This window comes from Schistocerca americana, chromosome 11, assembly GCF_021461395.2.
Source record: "Schistocerca americana isolate TAMUIC-IGC-003095 chromosome 11, iqSchAmer2.1, whole genome shotgun sequence".
NCBI classification, from domain to species: domain Eukaryota; kingdom Metazoa; phylum Arthropoda; class Insecta; order Orthoptera; family Acrididae; genus Schistocerca; species Schistocerca americana.
The window spans coordinates 31,497,401-31,515,656 of NC_060129.1; the positions used below are offsets into that span (position 1 = coordinate 31,497,401).

Genomic DNA, 18,256 nt, shown 5'->3' on the forward strand with positions numbered 1-18,256 from the left:
TACTGTGAAAATCAGCACCGGAAAAAGACAACACTGACTATTGTCACTAGTTCTGATGAGCCTGGTGGTGTTCTGGTACATAGAAGATAAAGAACACCGCCATGTTCAGACCCAGCCATAGTTCAGATTCCACTGCGTTGGATAACCAAAACATAAAAGCAGCAGAATGAAGCAAGATGCACAGTGATATAATATGAACAATAATTTATTTATTTTCGCTTTTAAGTGGGGAGTAGAGAGTTGGAAATGACTGTGCAAGGTAACTAATTGTTAGAATGATACTTAAGAGGCAAAATAAGGCTGGAAATAACTGTCGCCAGTAACTCTGATGTAATAGGTAGTATAGTTTGGTCAACCCGAGGGACAGAGTCTTGTTAAAAAGGTCAATGTAGTGTATCAACCATCAATGGCAGAAAAATATGCCAGAGCAGAAGTGAGTTGAAACAGAGCCAGCTGCAGACAGGTGAGAGTGGTATGCATTGCAAAGCAAAACATGGGCAACTTTCTTTGCAAAGCAGAGCCAGCAGGGCATAGTATAGCAACAGCCAATGCTGCAACATGCTAGTGGAAAGACGTATGTTTTTCATCACTTGTCACCAGAGTACTATTTATAACACATGCCTTAAACCCTAAACAATCCGGAATGTCGAAGTACTCAGCAGTTTGTATACTACATGATTATTGTCCCACTATCACAGGCTATGCCACATGCCTGTGACACACAAGAGTGACATCCTGGAATGCAGTGTGGGGTCCACCAGGGCAGCCTGCCCTGAGTCACAAGCAAGCTGCCTGCTCACTCTAGATGCTAACTTCTGTGAAAATGTGTCAGAGCTAGACATACAGCAGGTCTCCAACAATAAAGGCCACTCTGCCAAAGCCATATGCACACAGTTTACTTTGATACAACACGTCCAGTGGATGCTTCAAGCTCATATGCCAGTTGCCGTGCAGTACTAAGGCAGTCTGTTGTGACCTTACAGCCAAATAACAGTCGTCTCTACTGAAGTCACACATGGTCGACCCTACCCTGGGCTTTGCGATACAGTTTCCGTTTCTATGAGCTGTCGCCCCACCCAAGAAACAGCAGAACCATTCACACTAAGCCACCAGGACACATCAAGTTTGGACTGTCCTGCTTCCTTTCTTTCTATGGTACTCCACTGCTGAGTCTAGTATGCATTTTCTCTGTGTCAAACTGCACTGTCTGCAGTTGTGTACATGGTGATTGTGGATGTAGGGTCACCCAACAAACACTACCTGATTTCATACATGCCCTGACATCATTGGCATAGTTGTCAGTTGACCGGAATGCCATCTTCCGTGCAGAACATGATCATACGGATGTCTGGTTGACAGTTTGTAGGACTGTATCATGAATTGAACGCAGGACAGGGGTGTTGTGGTTTGTTGCTTTAATTTTGGATAACAGTGTAGTTTTGGCCATTTTGCATTCAGTCCCCAATTTGCACATGTAGTATTCATTGTTTCACTTCTTCCATACTAGCATGCCAATCACAAATGGCTCTTTCTGTTGGAGGAGGACCAAAATGCCACTCAGCTACTCTGTTTCCATATTGTTCTGCATATGCTATTACCTTCAATTTATAGTCTACATCTTATGAAACCCTTATTTTTTCCATTAGGAAACTCCTAAAGAAAATACTCTTCTGTTACCAATAATACAAATGACTTTCAGTTCAAGTTCACTGGCACTGTAGACTGCAGTGACACATTATAGGCTAGACAGTTTTCTGGGTTTGTGATGGTACGGCAGGAGGGGGACAGTGTTAGCAAGCTTGTGAAGATCCAAAACTCATGTTCGTCGCATCAGTGCACTGCTGCTGGCAGTTGAATCCACTGTTGCCAGATAGAGATAGGTTCCCACAGCATTGAATATATGGCCTGTTTTAAGCCTGCAGAAATTTTACATCGTACGAATTTTTTTGAAGATAAAAGTGTGTCGTACTCCATAAAATATGGTATGCTTTTGTTCTCTCTAAAATATAAGGTCAAACTGATGATGTTTCCTTGTGAGTGACACATTCTGGGTTTCAGTGGCCTGCCCTTCTTTCCTAACCTTCCTGTATCTGTTACTAACTCTTTCCAGATGAAGGAACTAATAATTCCAAAAGCTAGGGAAGTTCCTTGTACTTTTGTGTGCATGTATTGTCAGTACTAACTATTTCACCTCCGGATGTTAAGTGGAGGCCAGCCATTTTGTCTGACCAATTTGTAGTTTTCAGCCATTCCAAAATGTAAGCACACAATTAAAATATAATTTTCTGAACCTTATCTTTGTTTTTGCATCGTGGTTGATCTGTAGTATCTATTTTCCTGTCTGAGGAGGAAAAAATGTAAATAATTTCCCTCATCTACTTTTTGAAAGTTACAAGTAGAGGTTACAATGATATGAAGACTCTTTGTCGTAACATTATATATCTAACTTACTCATCAGTATGACACTTCCTGTGTGATGATTTCAACTGCATAGACCATGTTACAGAATACATTGTGTTTGGCTACAGTGTTAGAGGCATTTTAAGTTTATATTTAGAATGTTTGCTGCCAGATATGGAAGTAAAAATACTGATTAAGTTGTGATATCCAAAGAAGAATATAACATCAAGGATTCTTACTACACAGAAGGTAGGTCAGGAAGAATGTTTAAATTTTTTGTTAGTTAACTTCAATCTAAGCAATTTTTTTAAGAAAATGTACAATAAAGCAAAGAATTTATGGGGGAAATATTTTGTGTATGAAACAATAAAAGTTTCATTTGCTAAACAGGTTACAGAGTAATACATCTGTATATGAAGGCTGGTGCATTGTTACACATTACTAATGTTACCTTTCTGTTGAAGGTAATGGATAGAAAGTTTAAGAGACTGAGATAAATTTTGCAAAACTATATTCAAATCAATTACAACTGGTTCAATGCAGAGAAAAAGATAATAAAATGTTGCAAGACTTCAGAAGAAAGGAAAGAGAGCAATTTAGCAAATGTCTAAATTTAAAGTAAAGGAAAAGAGGAAGAAAGAGTTGGGAAGAGTGTATAAAAAAGAAGTAAATGTGCAACGACACATGTCACTGGAGTGTAATCATCAGAACTCTATTTAGGTTCATACTAATCCCCATAAACTTTAGGAAAGGCAGTGAAAAGATCAGAATAGCTACATCCAGACAGCCCAACTTGGAAATATGTAGTAACAAACATTGTAATTGTTCCAGTGCAACAAATTCCATAATGTTGAAGCAAACATTAACACAAACTGAATAACAAGGTTTCAGAAAAAGAGAAGCAAACAGTTGAATTTTTTTGCAACAGAGATGACAAGCTGTCAAGCACCTGACAGATGGTGTACTAAATTATTTAAAGATCCGAAGACTAAGATGCGCAGAGTGCTGCAAAAACACTACATAGTATTTTCAGCTCAAGGAGCCTATAAGCAATTTTATGCAGATACAGAAATAGGGCAAATAAAACATTCTTTTATTCATTACACATTTTTTTGGTTTTGAATACACCTCAATGTATGCATGTAGGTATCATGCCAACTCTGTTTATCTGGTGAATGCACTGAAAACAGCATTTTTTCTTCAGAATACACCTCAATGTATGCATGTAGGTATCATGCCAACTCTGTTTATCTGGCGAATGCACTGAAAACAGCATTTTTTCTTCAGGTAATGAGTTACTGGAACATGTGGTCTACTGTTAATTCATGTATACTATGAACTCATGAAAGAAGTGTAAAAGCTATAACTCCTAAACTTCACTTCACATTAAATAATGAAGTTCACTGACAAAGAAGTAAAATGGAAAAAATGGATTGATGTTGACAGGCAACAAAAACGTAAAGTAGTTAATGGTACCATCATCACTGATGTAGTGTCTGAAATTGATAAACAAATTTTATATTTAATATTTCACTGCTTCATTAAAAACTCACAATCTGGATGCTGCGGAAACATTTCATCATGCCATCATGCCATCATCACTAATGAGATCTAACACATTGAAGTTTCTATTGCTGTGTTCATATATAGATTACAGCTGATTTAAAGAAGATCTCATGTGTCAAAAAAGTTGACAATTTGTTGAGATGGCTGTACTCCCCTATTTGAAAACAAGTACATGTTATCCAGTTTGCGTTCAAAAGTATTTAAAGTGGAAATGGACTGCTATTCTTTGCTGCATGTCATGGCAAAGTTGGTAGTACAATGAGGAGAGGATTGTGGAACCAGACGAAAAAAAGAAAATGGCATTCTGGCTGATTTTTATGAATGCGCACAAACTCAAATTCAAGGAAAAACCACGTTTGCTGGACAACTAAGTGAGCATAAATTAAATTCAGGTCAAACGTTTTGCTCATATTGAAAACTATTATTATTTCTTACCTTAAGCTATCATAATACTGTTGACCCAACCAACCTGACGCTTGAAAAAAACCAAACATCTTCTCATACCTAAGGATGCAACCCTTTAAAGATGTGCTGGGTATTCTGGTGTAAAATTATTCTTGCGGGCACCAAATGCTGCAGATGAAGACAATTGCAACAGATGCTGGCAAAGGCGTGGATGTTGATCTGATAAATCCTGGATTGTATGTCACTGCAGAAATTTTAAATGAGAGAGGTATAAAACAATTTCTATGGAATCTCTGAAAATGCAGAAGCTATGGTAATGTTTTTGAAACCCATTCCAAAGGCTACAATTTTTTCACACACTACAAAAGTGACAGCACTTTTTGTTAGAACAGAACAAATCTGAACATTAATAGATCAACTAATGATTATTGAAAAAGCAACAGGTATTACTTATGTGTTTAGAATTGGAACAAACGACTGTGTTGCTTCATTATTTTTTTTTTAAGACGAAAATGTAATATAATGAAAAACTGAAAGACTTGTGTGTTTAAATCACATGATTTATTTATAGTTTTAGTTTTTTAGATTATCAAAAGTTGCACTATGAATGACACTATTTGTGCGAGCCATGTATAGAATCTATGGAGCCCAAATGCAATTAGTTTTTGACTTTTATCTTCTAGATTACAAGTTTTAGAAACAATTACTGCATGCCTAATTTAACACATTCCTTATGTATTTGTAATTTAAAGCAAGGGTGCAATTCAAACAATTTCTGATTTAAATATAATTTTAAAAAATTCTTTCAGGAGCTATTTTTAATTCCACACAGCTAACTGTATGAACACATCATTCATTTAGAAAAGAAAATGTTACTATAACAATTAATGAAACTCACTTTTCATAGGTGTGATGCCCAAGAGGAAACTTATCACACTTTCCTCAGCTGAATTCTACTTTTGATTCAATTGACCTTTAATGAGTAAGTATACTGTTGTATTCCATAAAGAAATAATTGCATCTCTATCCACTGCGACTACCAGGAATACTGATTATACAACAAATTCAAATTATTTCCAACATCAATTGGTGGATATTTAGTGCTTCAGTCATTTCTACACTGAAGTAAACAAATTTATTAACTAATTTACAGATTCTGTCAATTCTTCATTGCGTTTTCTTCATACAAAATTAGTTCTAGAAGCTATGCCCATTTTTTGATAATATTTCAATGCACCCTTTGGGTCGATCAATTAAAATTATTTAAACCAATACCTCAGAACAAGAGTAATTAGCTTTTATGTAGGATAACTGTCACAACACAGCTGACCCCGACACTACTACTAAAATTTTCTGAGAAATAACCGTGCACAGGTTACATTAACCTCTCAACAGAGCCACATCATTTTGTGACAAGAAATTAAAAATCTTCTGTCATTTACTTAGCCATAACCTTACTGGGGGGGGATCAGAATTTTTTTGAGAAAATATTAAATTCTTTATAAGCTCAACAACTAAAGACAATATGATTCATCACTGAAGACTTAGCACACATTCACAGAGTTAACTGCATTGTGAAAAACGTGTACAATACCAATATGTGTCAGCAACATCTGTGCACAGACACTGCGCTTAACAGACCAAGTATTATTTTGAACATTATACATACTGTTTCATTATACATACTGGTTAGACAGAGATGAAAGGAAACACAATTTACCAGTAAAATGAAAAAAGATAATGCATATGTACCCTTTTGCAGCTATCACTTAGTTGGTATATGGTTCATGGCATATTACCTAATTTAAATACATAACAGATACAAATAAGAGAAACTTAAATAATCAATGAAATATTATCCTTCACTATTTACAGCAGTCTCCCAATGCTGGGATGACTTTTTCATTCTGTAACTGTAGAAGTCACCTGGTTTTAAGGCAAAGAACTCATTAAGCAAGGCTATGAGTGCATTTTCATCTGGATAGGAAGTTCCTTGCAGTTTGTTCAATTGAGAGCAGGAAAGGAGAAAATCTGAGGGTGGAAGATCAGTTGAATAAGGTAGGTGTGCAATGACTTCAAAACCCAACTCCTGTGTACTGTTTTTTTATCAGTCTAGCAGATTGTGGGCAGGCATTATCCTGGAGTAGTGTCTTCCTGGTCATTGTTCATGTACAGCATCTGCAACCAATCTCAGTTGTTGACAGCAAATGTCAGCAGTAATCAGTGGTTACAGCTCAAGGATGCAATTCATAGTAAACTACACAGGATGTACATTATCTTTTGTTGGTTGGTTGGTTGGTTTTGGGGTTTGATGGGGGCTGAACATTGAGGTCAGCAATCCCCAGTTAAAAACAGACATACTTGTAAAAGGCCCATACAGGAAAAGTGTAACCTCTGCACCCAGAGGGAGGGAACACCAAGGGGTACAGAGCTAAAATGAACACCACAATAACACAAAATAGAGGACACTTAAAAGGAGCAGAGCAAATAGCTGACTAGAGTAAAACAGACTACAGTGGTTGATGGATCACGTTAAAGGTCAACCACTCAACTACAAACGAGGAACCTCCAGTTGGAAAGTGTTGATAGAGGTACCAACACAACTTGTTACCATCAGAGACACTATTTTGGTATCCATGTCACATTTAAAAGTTGCTGGAGTGGGTCTAGCCTGAGAAATCATGTGATAGTGCCCATACTAGGGTGAGTGATAAACCCAGCTGCATGGATAAAACATAAAACTGAGTCAGCTATAGAGGCATCATCACCGAGAATTAAAGGAAGTGCAGCTGGTAAATTAAAGGACTGCCGCAAGGGGCCTAAAAGGGGGCAGTGCATCAGAAGATGGACCACTGTCAGCCCTGGATCACAGCGATACTTGGACGGGTTCTCATGACAAAGAAGATAGCTGTGGGTCAACCGCATATGTCCAATTCGCAGACGGCAGAGAACAACTGAGTCCCTACGGGTGCTCCTCAAGGATGAGTTCCATATGGCCGTGGATGACTTTACCATGCGGAGCTTGTTTGGCGTGTTCAAGACAGACCATTCAGAGCTCTAGACATCATGCACCTTGCGATGTAGGGCTGACTGGAGGTCTCTTTCCACGAGACCAAGCTCCAGGGGTGGTGAAGTGGTGGCCTGCTTGGCCAATCGACACGTTTGTTTCCTAGAATGCCGATGTGGCCGACACAAATGTCGCTGAACAACCACATTCGGCGAGAGCAGGAACAGCATCTTGAATACCGTGCACCAAAGAGTCCCAAGAGAAACACTGGTCGAGTGCTTGAAATCCACTCAGGGAGTCACTGCATATGACAAATGACTCCCCAGGGCAGGAGGAAAGGTGATCGAGTGCACGATAAAGAGCAACCAGCTCTGCAGTGAAAACACTGCTCCTGCAAGGCAGGGAATGCTGCTCAACGTAGTCGCTGTGGATGAAAGCAAACCCACTGCATCTATCGACCACAGAACCATCGGTGTAGACTACATCTGCATCGCAAAACGAGGCAAGAAGAGCCAGGAATTGTTGACAAAGACTGGCAGGTGGAACGGAGGACTTGGAGTCACAGGACAAATCCATGCAAACACGCAAGGGAGGAAGGGACCAAGGAAGGGTAGACGAAGAGGGCTGGAAGGATGGAGGAAGGGGAAAGGACTCTAGAGACGAGAGAAGGGAATGAACGCAGACTGCGATCGGGAGACCTGACCCAGGCTGCCGTCATGGGGAGGGGAGTGCAGAAGATGGAAAAAGGAGCCTGCGGTTTGGGTGGTCGGGCGAGGCATGAATGGGGGCAATGTACGACGCAAGCAACTGTTGTTGGCGGAATCGCAGGGGAGGGATTCCAGCTTCTACAAGAAGGCTAGTCACCGGACTAGTGCGGAAGGCACCTGTCGCCAGGCTGACACCACAATGGAGAATCAGGTCAAGGATCTGCAACATTGAACGTGCTGCTGAGTCATACACCACACTCCCATAGTCAAGACGGGACTGGACTAAGGCCTTATAGAACTGTAGGAGGGTTGTTTGCGCAGCCCCCCAAATGGTGTGGCTGAGGCAGCGAAGGATGTTGAAGTGCCGGCAGCACCATTGTTTAAGCTCGCGAAGATGAGGTGTCCAATTGAGCTGAGCATCAAACAGTATGCCAAGGAAGCGATGTGTCTCCTCAATACGAAGGAGTTCATTGGCTCTGGATGGAGGTGGACCATTCGATGATGACAGAAATGTATCACTCGGGTCTTGGAGGCTGAGAACTGAAAACCATGGTTGGACGCCCAAAAATGTGCCTTACAGATAGCACCCTGCAGCTGCCGTTTAGCAACCCTGACACTTGGGGAACTGTAATAAAGACAAAAGTCATCGGCATATAGAGAGGAACAGACCGATGAGCCCATCGCAGCCGCAAGACCATTAATCACCACCATAAAGAGGGGAACACTAAGAACCGAGCCCTGTGGCACACCGTTCTCCTGAATATGAGCAGAGCTAAAATAAGTGCCAACTCTGACCCGAAAGGAGCGATTGGAGAGAAAACTCCATAGAAACATCAGAAGTGGACCCTGTAAGCCCATTCGTGCAGCGCAACAAGGGTACGATGGTGCCAGGTGGTATTGTATGCCTTCCGAAGATCAAAGAAAACAGCAACTAGATGTTCTCGCCGAGTAAAAGCTGTACAAATAGCCAACTCTAGCGAGATTAAATTGTCGATCGCTGAGCGGCCCTGATGGAAGGCCCCCTGTTGCTGGGCTAGGAGGGCCCAAGCTTCAAGGATCCACATGAGCCGCCGACTCACCATCTGTTCCAAGAGTTTGCACATAACGTTGGTAAGGCTGATAGGGCGATAGCTATCAACCACCAGCGGACCTGCACCATGTTTCAGCACCAGGATGGTAATGCTATCCTGCCAACGAGTTGGGAAAACGCCCTCCGTCCAGATGCGGTTAAACAGGGCGAGTAATTCACACTGACAGTGCACCGAGAGATGGCGAAGAAACTGGTTGTGAATTTGTGGAGAGATATCGGGGCAAGCTGTAAGGGCACTTTGGAACTCCCATTCACTAAATGGGGCGTTGTATCGTTCCCAATGGTACATGCGAAACGACAACTGCGTACGCTCAGCCTGCTCTTTAATGGTGCAGAATTCTGCACTCTAGCCTGCTGTCGTGGAAATATGAGCGAAGTAATCTGCCAGATGTTCGGCGATGGCGATTGGGTCAGTACAAAGTGTACCCCGAAGAGAAAGGCAAGGGACAGACACATGAGGGCGAAAGCCAAAAATGCGTCGAACCTGTGACCACACCTGAGATGGGGAGGTGTGAGAACCTATGGTGGCAACATTCATTCCCAGCAGTCCTGTTTGCTCCGCCGGATTAACCGCCGTGCCCAGGCCCGGAGCCATTAAAAGGCAACCAAATTCTCTAGGGGAGGATGACGCTGGTGTCGTTGCAGGGCTCGCCGGCGGTCCCGGATAGCTTCTGCAATCTCTGGTGTCCACCAAGGGACTGACTTACGCCTTAGGGTACTTGAAGAGCAGGGGACAGTTGCCTCAGCAGCAGAAACAATGGTCATAGTGACCTCGTCCACTGCCAAATCAATATCACCAGGAAGCAGAACAATGGCCATAGTAGCTAAGGTGTAGGCTGCCCAATCAGCTCCACGAAGAGACCATCGTGACAGCTGGTCAGGGGGTTGGGATTGAAGAAGAGAAACCAGGATAGGAAAGTGGTCGCTACCACAGAGGTCGTTGTGAACCCTCTAACTGAGGTGTGGAAGAAGACCATGGCTACGAAGAGAGTGGGCAATGGCCGAGTATGTGCCATGAGTCAAGCTAAAATATGTGGGAGCACCAGTGTCAAGGAGGCAAATGTCCTGCTGTGCCAAGAGAGCCTCAACATAGCTACCCTGGCCAGAGATCTGGGCCCCACCCCATAAAGGGTGGTGGGCATTACAGTCCCCCAAAAGAAAGGAATGGCGGGGGGAGCTGCGCGAACAAGGCAGCTAGGTCGGCAAGAGGGACAACCTCTACCTCGAGGGAACAGATGGTAAGCTCCATTCCTGCCCGGATTCGAACAGCCACAGCCTCGAGAGCCGTGTGAAGTGGCACTGGGGCACTAGGAACAGTGGCAAGAACAAACACAGACACCAGACATCCAGTCGCATTCTACGCGGTTCTTATAGTAACCCTGGTAGCCACGGAGGGAGGGGGTCTGCCAAACAGGAAACCAGGTTTCCTGTAGAGCCAGACAAGTGGCAGGGAAGCAGCACAAAAGCTCTTTCAACTCAGCAAAGTGGTGGAAAAAACCACGGCAATTCCATTGAAGGATAATGGTATCCAACTGTGAAGACATGAGAGAACATATGGGGGGGGGGGGGGGGGGGGGGAAGCTTGCTGCCACCAATTGCGAAGTAGGCTGATCAACTTCCATAGGAGCTGTGGGTCGAGCAACATTTAGCTCCTGAGTGGATGCTAGATTCTCCACATCATCTTCAGGTGTTGTGGTGAACTCCATTTCTGTCTCTATCTCGTCGTCCTTTTGCTTTTTCTTCTTTTTGGTAGGGTCCCATTTGTCGTTCAGTTTATCAGGCTGGGTGGGGTTTTCCGACACAGTCTCATGGACCGACGAAGACCTGGAAGCCCTACGGCCCTCAGGTGGTGGCTTTTTCAGCCACTGGCTGACATCTGGAGGGGGCAGTAACCATGGAAGGGAGGGCACTAAGCGATTCCTTCCTCGCGAGGGGAGCCAGAGGAGGCGGGCACTTCTCCGGCTCAGAGTTGGGGACTGAAGTCCCCAAAGAAGGAGGGGTTGTTACTCCCGATGTTGATAACAGGGGAGCAACAGAAGAGGGTGTTCCCCAACTACCTGGGGGGCAGGAATATACGGCCGGGCTGGAGGGCCCACAAAAAGTGGCTGAGCTTGTGACCTCATCGCCAGGGATGGTCACATCGAAGCTGCTGCAGCAAATGTCAATGAAATGCGAAGGTGAAGTTGGTGGTACTTGCGTTTGGCCTCTGTGTAAGTGAGCCTGTCTAAGGTCTTATACTCCATAATCTTCCATCCGTTTTGATAAAACCGCGCAGTCTGACGAGCAAGGTGAATGTTTCTGGCCGCAGTTGACACAAGCAGGGGGCGGCGAACATGGGACGTTGGGGTGGGAGGCACGTCCACAATCCCGACAGGTAGAGTTGGCATCACATCTCGATGACATATGCCCAAACCTCCAGCACTTAGGGGGGATGTAAGGCTTAACATCACATCGATATATCATCACCTCGACCTTCTAAGGCAGGGTGTCACCCTCGCAAGCCAAGATGAAGGCGCTGGTGGCGAACCTACTATCTTTAGGTCCCCTGAAGACACGTCGTACAAAAAGGACACCGCAGCATTCCAGATTTGTACAGAGCTCGTCATCAGACTGCAAAAACAGATCACGATGAAAAATAAGTCCCTGAACCATATTGAGGCACTTATGAGGCGTAATGGAGACTGTAACATCACCGAGATTGTCACAAGGAAGCAATGACCGTGACTGTGCTGGGGATGCTGTCTGTATGAGGACTGCTCCAGACCTAATTTTAGACATGCCCTCAACTTCTCCAAACTTCTCCTCTAAATTTTCCACAAAAACTGAGGCTTTGTGGTCAGATATGTGTCCCCATCTGTTCGGCTACAAACCAGAAATCGAGGAGAATACGTCGCACCAGGTAATTTAGACTGCCGTTCCTCCCCTGGTGTGGACAGGGAAGGGAACAATTGAGGGTCATACTGTAAAGCATTGAACTTTCCTTTCTTAGAAACTCGTGCTTGCACACTATTCGTATTTCATTTCATGGTGGTCCCACAAGCAGCTAGGGGAAGGAATGTCCACCCAGACAGAGCCCCGCTTGCCTGGGTAAGCCTAATACAACCAGGGGGCGGCAGGTTCCCCAGAGGTCACCCCCTAGCAACTGTTCTACCTCAACAGCCATACATCTCCCAGACATGCAGCACACCTTGAGATTGAGGTTTTTTTTTAATAGAGGTTTATACCATCCTCGCGACCCAGGCAGTTAAGCCAAGATCCCCGGGCTCTGTACCACACAACGTTCCACCGTCACGCCTTACAGTGGTCTTTGAAGCATGCTCAGAGCTTACGGTATTGAGTTCCCCAGCTCAGGGACTCCTGGGCTGCCAAGCCCGTACCCAACTAAATGCTGAGCCCCCAGAGGGGCATTATCTTTTGTGGATGCTTTTTGCTGCTGCTTTGTTTGGGCTCAATCATTCCTTTCTTTTCCTTATTTTAGCACAAAGTCACCATTTCTGATCAGCATAACGATAGAGGGCAGGAATGATTAGTGTTGTTCACAAATAACTGATTACAGGCACGCAAGAATGCGAATATGGCCATCCATTTTTGTGATTTTGGTTTAGTGCATGTGGTATCCATACACCTTATTTTTGAGCCTTACCCATTGCATGCAAATATTGGAAGGTCATGAAGAGATCACAGTTCATCGAATTTGCCAGTTCTCAAGTACAGTGACATGGATCATTGTGAATTAATGCATTTAAATGCTCTCCATCAAGCCCTGAAGGTAAGTCACTAATGGAAAAACAATTCTCCTTAGAATGAAAAAACAATTTTCTTGCCAAGCTCTGTCCAAAGGTATTAAACACAAACAGGATGCAAATGTGTCTGGCTGCCTCCATTGCTTTTACACCTATATAGGACCCAACAGTGCTCCTATTTCTCAACTGGGCACTCCAGTATCTAGTGGCCACAGTTCCACTCAGTATCTTCAAATGACAAAATGACAATATGTAATTAAGAGCAACAGTCAATTACAAATAAAAAATGACAATTGATAAATAAACCCTCAGCAACAGGAATACCAACATGCAACACTAAAGTCTATCAACTTATGCACCAGCCTAATATTTAGGAAAAACTGAGATAATATTAGGCCATGAAAACAATAATTTCTTAAGAGTAGCTGAAAAAAACTGGGGGGGAGGGGGCGAGTGACCATTGAAATTAGATTCATCAGACTCAGTCAGGAAGTGTATACTTGACCAGACATCGGATGAATGGTCAAATCAGTCACAAGAATCATCTGCTGACAGAAGCAGGAACTCTTGTTGTTATGATTGTAACAATCAAATAACTAAAATATTGTGCTGACTTTACAGCATGACTGAAATATGCAGTATAAGTGTAGAAACCTTATTGGCATCACATTACAACCTTCATCTCTCTTTACTCGGGAAACTACGGTGTTATGGTGTTAAATGAATTACACTTACAAGAACTGAATCTTACCTTAGCAACAAAAAATGGGTCATAGTAATAAATGATACCTTTGGAGGAAAACTGAATACAGAATGGAGAAACAATCATATCATGTCCCAGAGGGTTCAGCATTTGACTTATCCTGACCTACATAAATGTTGAGCTAAAACCATTGCAGGTGCATTCAAAACCTGCAATACTTGCTGATGACACCAAGTACACTGATAACTGGCAAACACATTCATAGTAGAAACAGCCAGGAAAATAAAGGAACATGCTTTCAACTAGTTTACAGGCAACATAACAAAAATTCAACCTTTATACTTACATAAGCACACTTGATGCAATTCCAAACAAATCCAAATGACTTACAGATACAAGGAGATATCAATGACAGGCAATGAATGAGGATACATGAGATAAGTTCATGGGCATTTGGATGGGTATTAAATTAAGGAAGCACCAGCATGAGAATGAGTTAACCAAAAAGCTCGTATCTCTCTGCCTTGCAATTAATTAATTCTCTTCCAGAGTGTCAGCTTGCAGAAATGCTTCCTAGCATGCTTTCACTCAGTACTATCCTAGAGGATAATCTTATAGGACATGGCAGCTATGAACAAATTAGTATTTATCCTATACAAGCTTGCAGTACCAATGATTTGATGATGACAACTGAACATCTTGCACAAACCTCTTCATTGACCTAGGGAATCTTGCGCCCACATCTCACTATGGAACCCCCTATTGGCTTTTACATTAAGTAACAAATATTTTATTTATTTGCAGTTGGCTGTCCCAGAAGATATTTCCAAAAACAAGCCAAAACTCCAAACGACGCTATCATAATTGCCTCCAGGTGAGTAATGTTGAGGGGATCAACTTGAGAAGTTTACCATTTTGTTGATCCCATTTCAACTGAAACCCAAGTAGACACCAAGGAATTGTATGCAGTATGTATCATTTAGTCTGTGACCAGTAATGTCTACATCTTCCAGTAGCAGGTCATTTCTAATTAAATTGCATGTTATAAAATGAGTCGTCAAGGGATGACTTGAACTGGTAGCTGCAACATTAATTAGGGTAATGTGCTGTGCAATATGGGACACGAAGTTTGTTGGTAGTGATCATGATTTATTATTAAACTCAAGGGATGTGATAAACCCTTTAGTGAGATTGGCACTGAACTGAATCTGAAGAGAAGGGAATTCTGTAACAAACTGAAGAAAGTTGACAATATTAGAAAACACATAGATCAACCAAAAACAGAAGAGATGGAAAATTATCAGAAATATCATTGTTCATATGGATTGTGTACCACTGCATTGGAACCTGCACAAAAGAACATTTCTGAACAGTTAGCTGCCTCAGGGATTGATCAGCTATAATGGGCTGCAGACCTAACCTGGAAATTTACTTCATCTCACAGTATGCTATCTCTTATTGGCAGGAGTTTGTGAAAGGCTCCACCTATGTGCCTCCTCTTCCAACAACATTGGGTGAACTATGATACTACATACAAACAGCAGTGAGTTTCCTAAACTGACGTGCTTGGAAATGCATGGATCAATTCTATCGCACGGCTGCTTAAATGTGTTGAAAAGAATTTTGATATTTGTGATCAGTAAATGATGAATCTGATCCTAAACACAGCTGTTAAAAGCACCTTAATATCATATGTGCGCACACACAAATTGTAATCAATGGGAAGATCATATGGTTCCTTTGTAAATAAAGGCTTTGCAGGCATGTATAGAAGTAAAAATTGGACCCCAATTCTGTACCTATATTTAATACAAAGTTATAGCTTTGTGAAATCTGATGATTTTAGACATCCTGAAGAATTGCTTATACAGGTATAACTTCTTTCAGTAAAATGTGGGAATTTGTCTTGATGGGTTGCATCTGTTACTGAACATTTCAGAAATTTTTTCATAAAATTAAATTTGCTTTCAACACTGTAACCTCTGCTCTGGCTAGAGATGGGGTGTGAATGTTATTCATATGTTCATTCCTTGATTTACACATTGCATTCCATAAACGAAGATGTGGATGTAAGTGGGTGAGCCAGGCTGCAAATCTTAAGGCAGAAGCTCCCACAGGAATTTACCTCTGAAGTATACTGACAACCAGCTGTTTGTGAGTAGTGTTAATCTACTCACACTGCTAATTATGGGAACTGCTAATGGATTATTTTGTATGTATGTGAATGTACATTTACTACTATAAAAAATATCACTGTTGCTCCTACTACATTAGTCAGCTACTTATTTTACCAAGTATCTCCACATACATCGATACTCCGCTGTCCAACTAGTGGCGCATTGGGAAGGGTACCCCATAACCCTGCTGGTCATTTTCGTTCCCATTCCACTCGCAAATACGAGGGAAAAAGACTGTCTATGCACCTCCATATCAGCCCCGATTTCTCAAATTTTATCTTCATAGTCCTTATGTGTAATGTATGTTGGAAACAACAAAATTGTTTGGCTATCAGGTTCAAATGGCATTTCTCTAAAATTTCTCAAATAGTGTTCCTCAAAAGAACATCACCTTCCTTCTGGAAGTTCTTATTTGAGTTCCTGAAGCATCTATGTAACACTTGTGTACTGTTTGAACCAACCAGTAACAGATGTGGCAGCCTACCACTTAATTGCTTATCCAGCAAAGTATTATTTTGCAATCTTGCTCTAGTTTCTCATACAATTACTTAAGAAAATTCCCCCAATTCCACAATTTATACAGAATATTGCTGGCCATGTGCCAGTATCAAGATGGTTAGCCCAATTTTTCTGCGTCTTTAAGCCCTAGCATTTTATGCTCCTGAGACCACAAAGACTGTGTGTCACTCTGGCTGACAGAGCTAAGATGTTCACTGCACAAATGCATGTGCCACTCAAGATCACTCTTATGGTCACACATCCTATTCGTAGATTTGCTAAGGTGTCTACCACTACTTCATTAAAGTCCTGCCTACTTGTGAGGCCAATGCATCCCTTTAATTTGTTTAAAATGGCATAACGTGAGTCTCTGTGACACTCCTTTACATAATGTGAGGTGTTTCTAGCATGATTGATTGGTTTGTTGACCTGTATGCTTGTATAATCACCGCACATTTCTTTGTTGAAGAAGCCAACATTTTGTGCCTGAAGAATGCTTTGTAACTGCAACAAGTTTGTTTATGAACAATGAGATCAAGAATGAGCCAGTGCCTAACCTTCTGCTATTGTATGTTAAATGTTCCCAATCTTTGTCTAATTTCATTCCTGTGACATATTGATCAATGTGAGCATCTCTTTCTCTTACCAAGGTCGTAAAGCATATGTAAAAAATTAATCTTTCTTCTTTAGATCTGCCAGGACTCTAATAGTGAGGTCATACTCATTCACCAAAAGCCATATACAGAGTTATTCTATTACTGAAAATTTTATAACCAATACAACAGGCACCACAGAAGCTGCTACAATATGACCAGGTTTTGGCCAAAGTATCAGGGCTGATTTACAACACAAATTTTTTCTCTTTTTCATAACCCAAAAATTTTTTAGGACAAATGTAAGAATAACTATGTTTCACACAAAAGACAAGAACATCCAATGATCTTTTGAACTGCATTGATCAGAAGTTATTGAAAGTAGGAATATTTCTCAAATGACCTACACTGTTAGAACTTACACTTCATCTAAATGTGAATTTTGTGACCATCGCACACAGTCATTATACAATACACTTGATATCAACAAGGGCTACAAAAAACATGATTATACCAGCCACCAATCCCATTCCATTTCTATTTAAAACAGTCAGCACGTAACAGGTGAAATGAAAGTCAAGTGCAGGTATACAAGAATACTCTACAATTATCATCAGCAACAAGTTCCAGAAAACTGACAATCTGTGACAATTTCACTGCAATGTATCTTTTACTCTACACAAACACTTATTACTTGACAGGCAATACATCATCAAACATGTAAATACTTACAATATTCTCAGTTACACTCAGTTCCAAATTTAATTCAGGGTCCTCCTTGATAAAATCAGTGGACCATGATATTCCCAGTGGATCTTCAATGGACTGAAAGAAGGAAACAATCTGAATTATAGCTGCTTGGTAACTTCTGTGTGTATATGACAGCTCTCCCTATTCCTCTATCATGAGTATCATCCAACTTCAGAGATTCTTATCGACAGGGAAGGGTGAGTGTCAGAATGCAACCAAATCAGTTCTCTGATTTTGCTATCAGCCATTATGTAGCATTTATTTGGCAGACTTTCTATTTCTTTTCCCGTCACATAATCCACTCTGATTTCAAAGGCACTATGGCCTGCTCTATCAGATGGTCATACTCCCATATACAAACTTTATACATGAGTGTGGCAACATTTATAAATTAAACTCAGATAATAAATAGATGCAAATAATCTTCCAGCTGTAAACCCATAAACAAGAGGACTTTTTGGTCATTAATCAAATGACTATGGTATTCCACACATTATCAGCAAAATTAACCAAATTTAATGCTATTTACACAGATTCTTGCTCTGTCACCATGTATTTCCATTGCCTGTTCTTTAGGAAACAATTGAAATTTATGACGTGTACTGGATGAAAATCTT

General features: G+C 41.5%; 1 protein-coding gene across 2 annotated transcripts in view; it reads right to left on the reverse strand.

The window, feature by feature from the left end:
* Positions 1-18,256, reverse strand: part of LOC124553977 (zinc finger protein 43-like) — a 115,282-nt gene that overhangs the window by 45,498 nt on the left and 51,528 nt on the right. For both annotated transcript variants that reach the window (XM_047128002.1, XM_047128001.1), the window contains one exon: positions 17,622-17,714. In XM_047128002.1, coding sequence (XP_046983958.1) covers positions 17,622-17,714 — 93 coding nt within the window. The remainder of the gene's footprint in view (positions 1-17,621; positions 17,715-18,256) is intronic.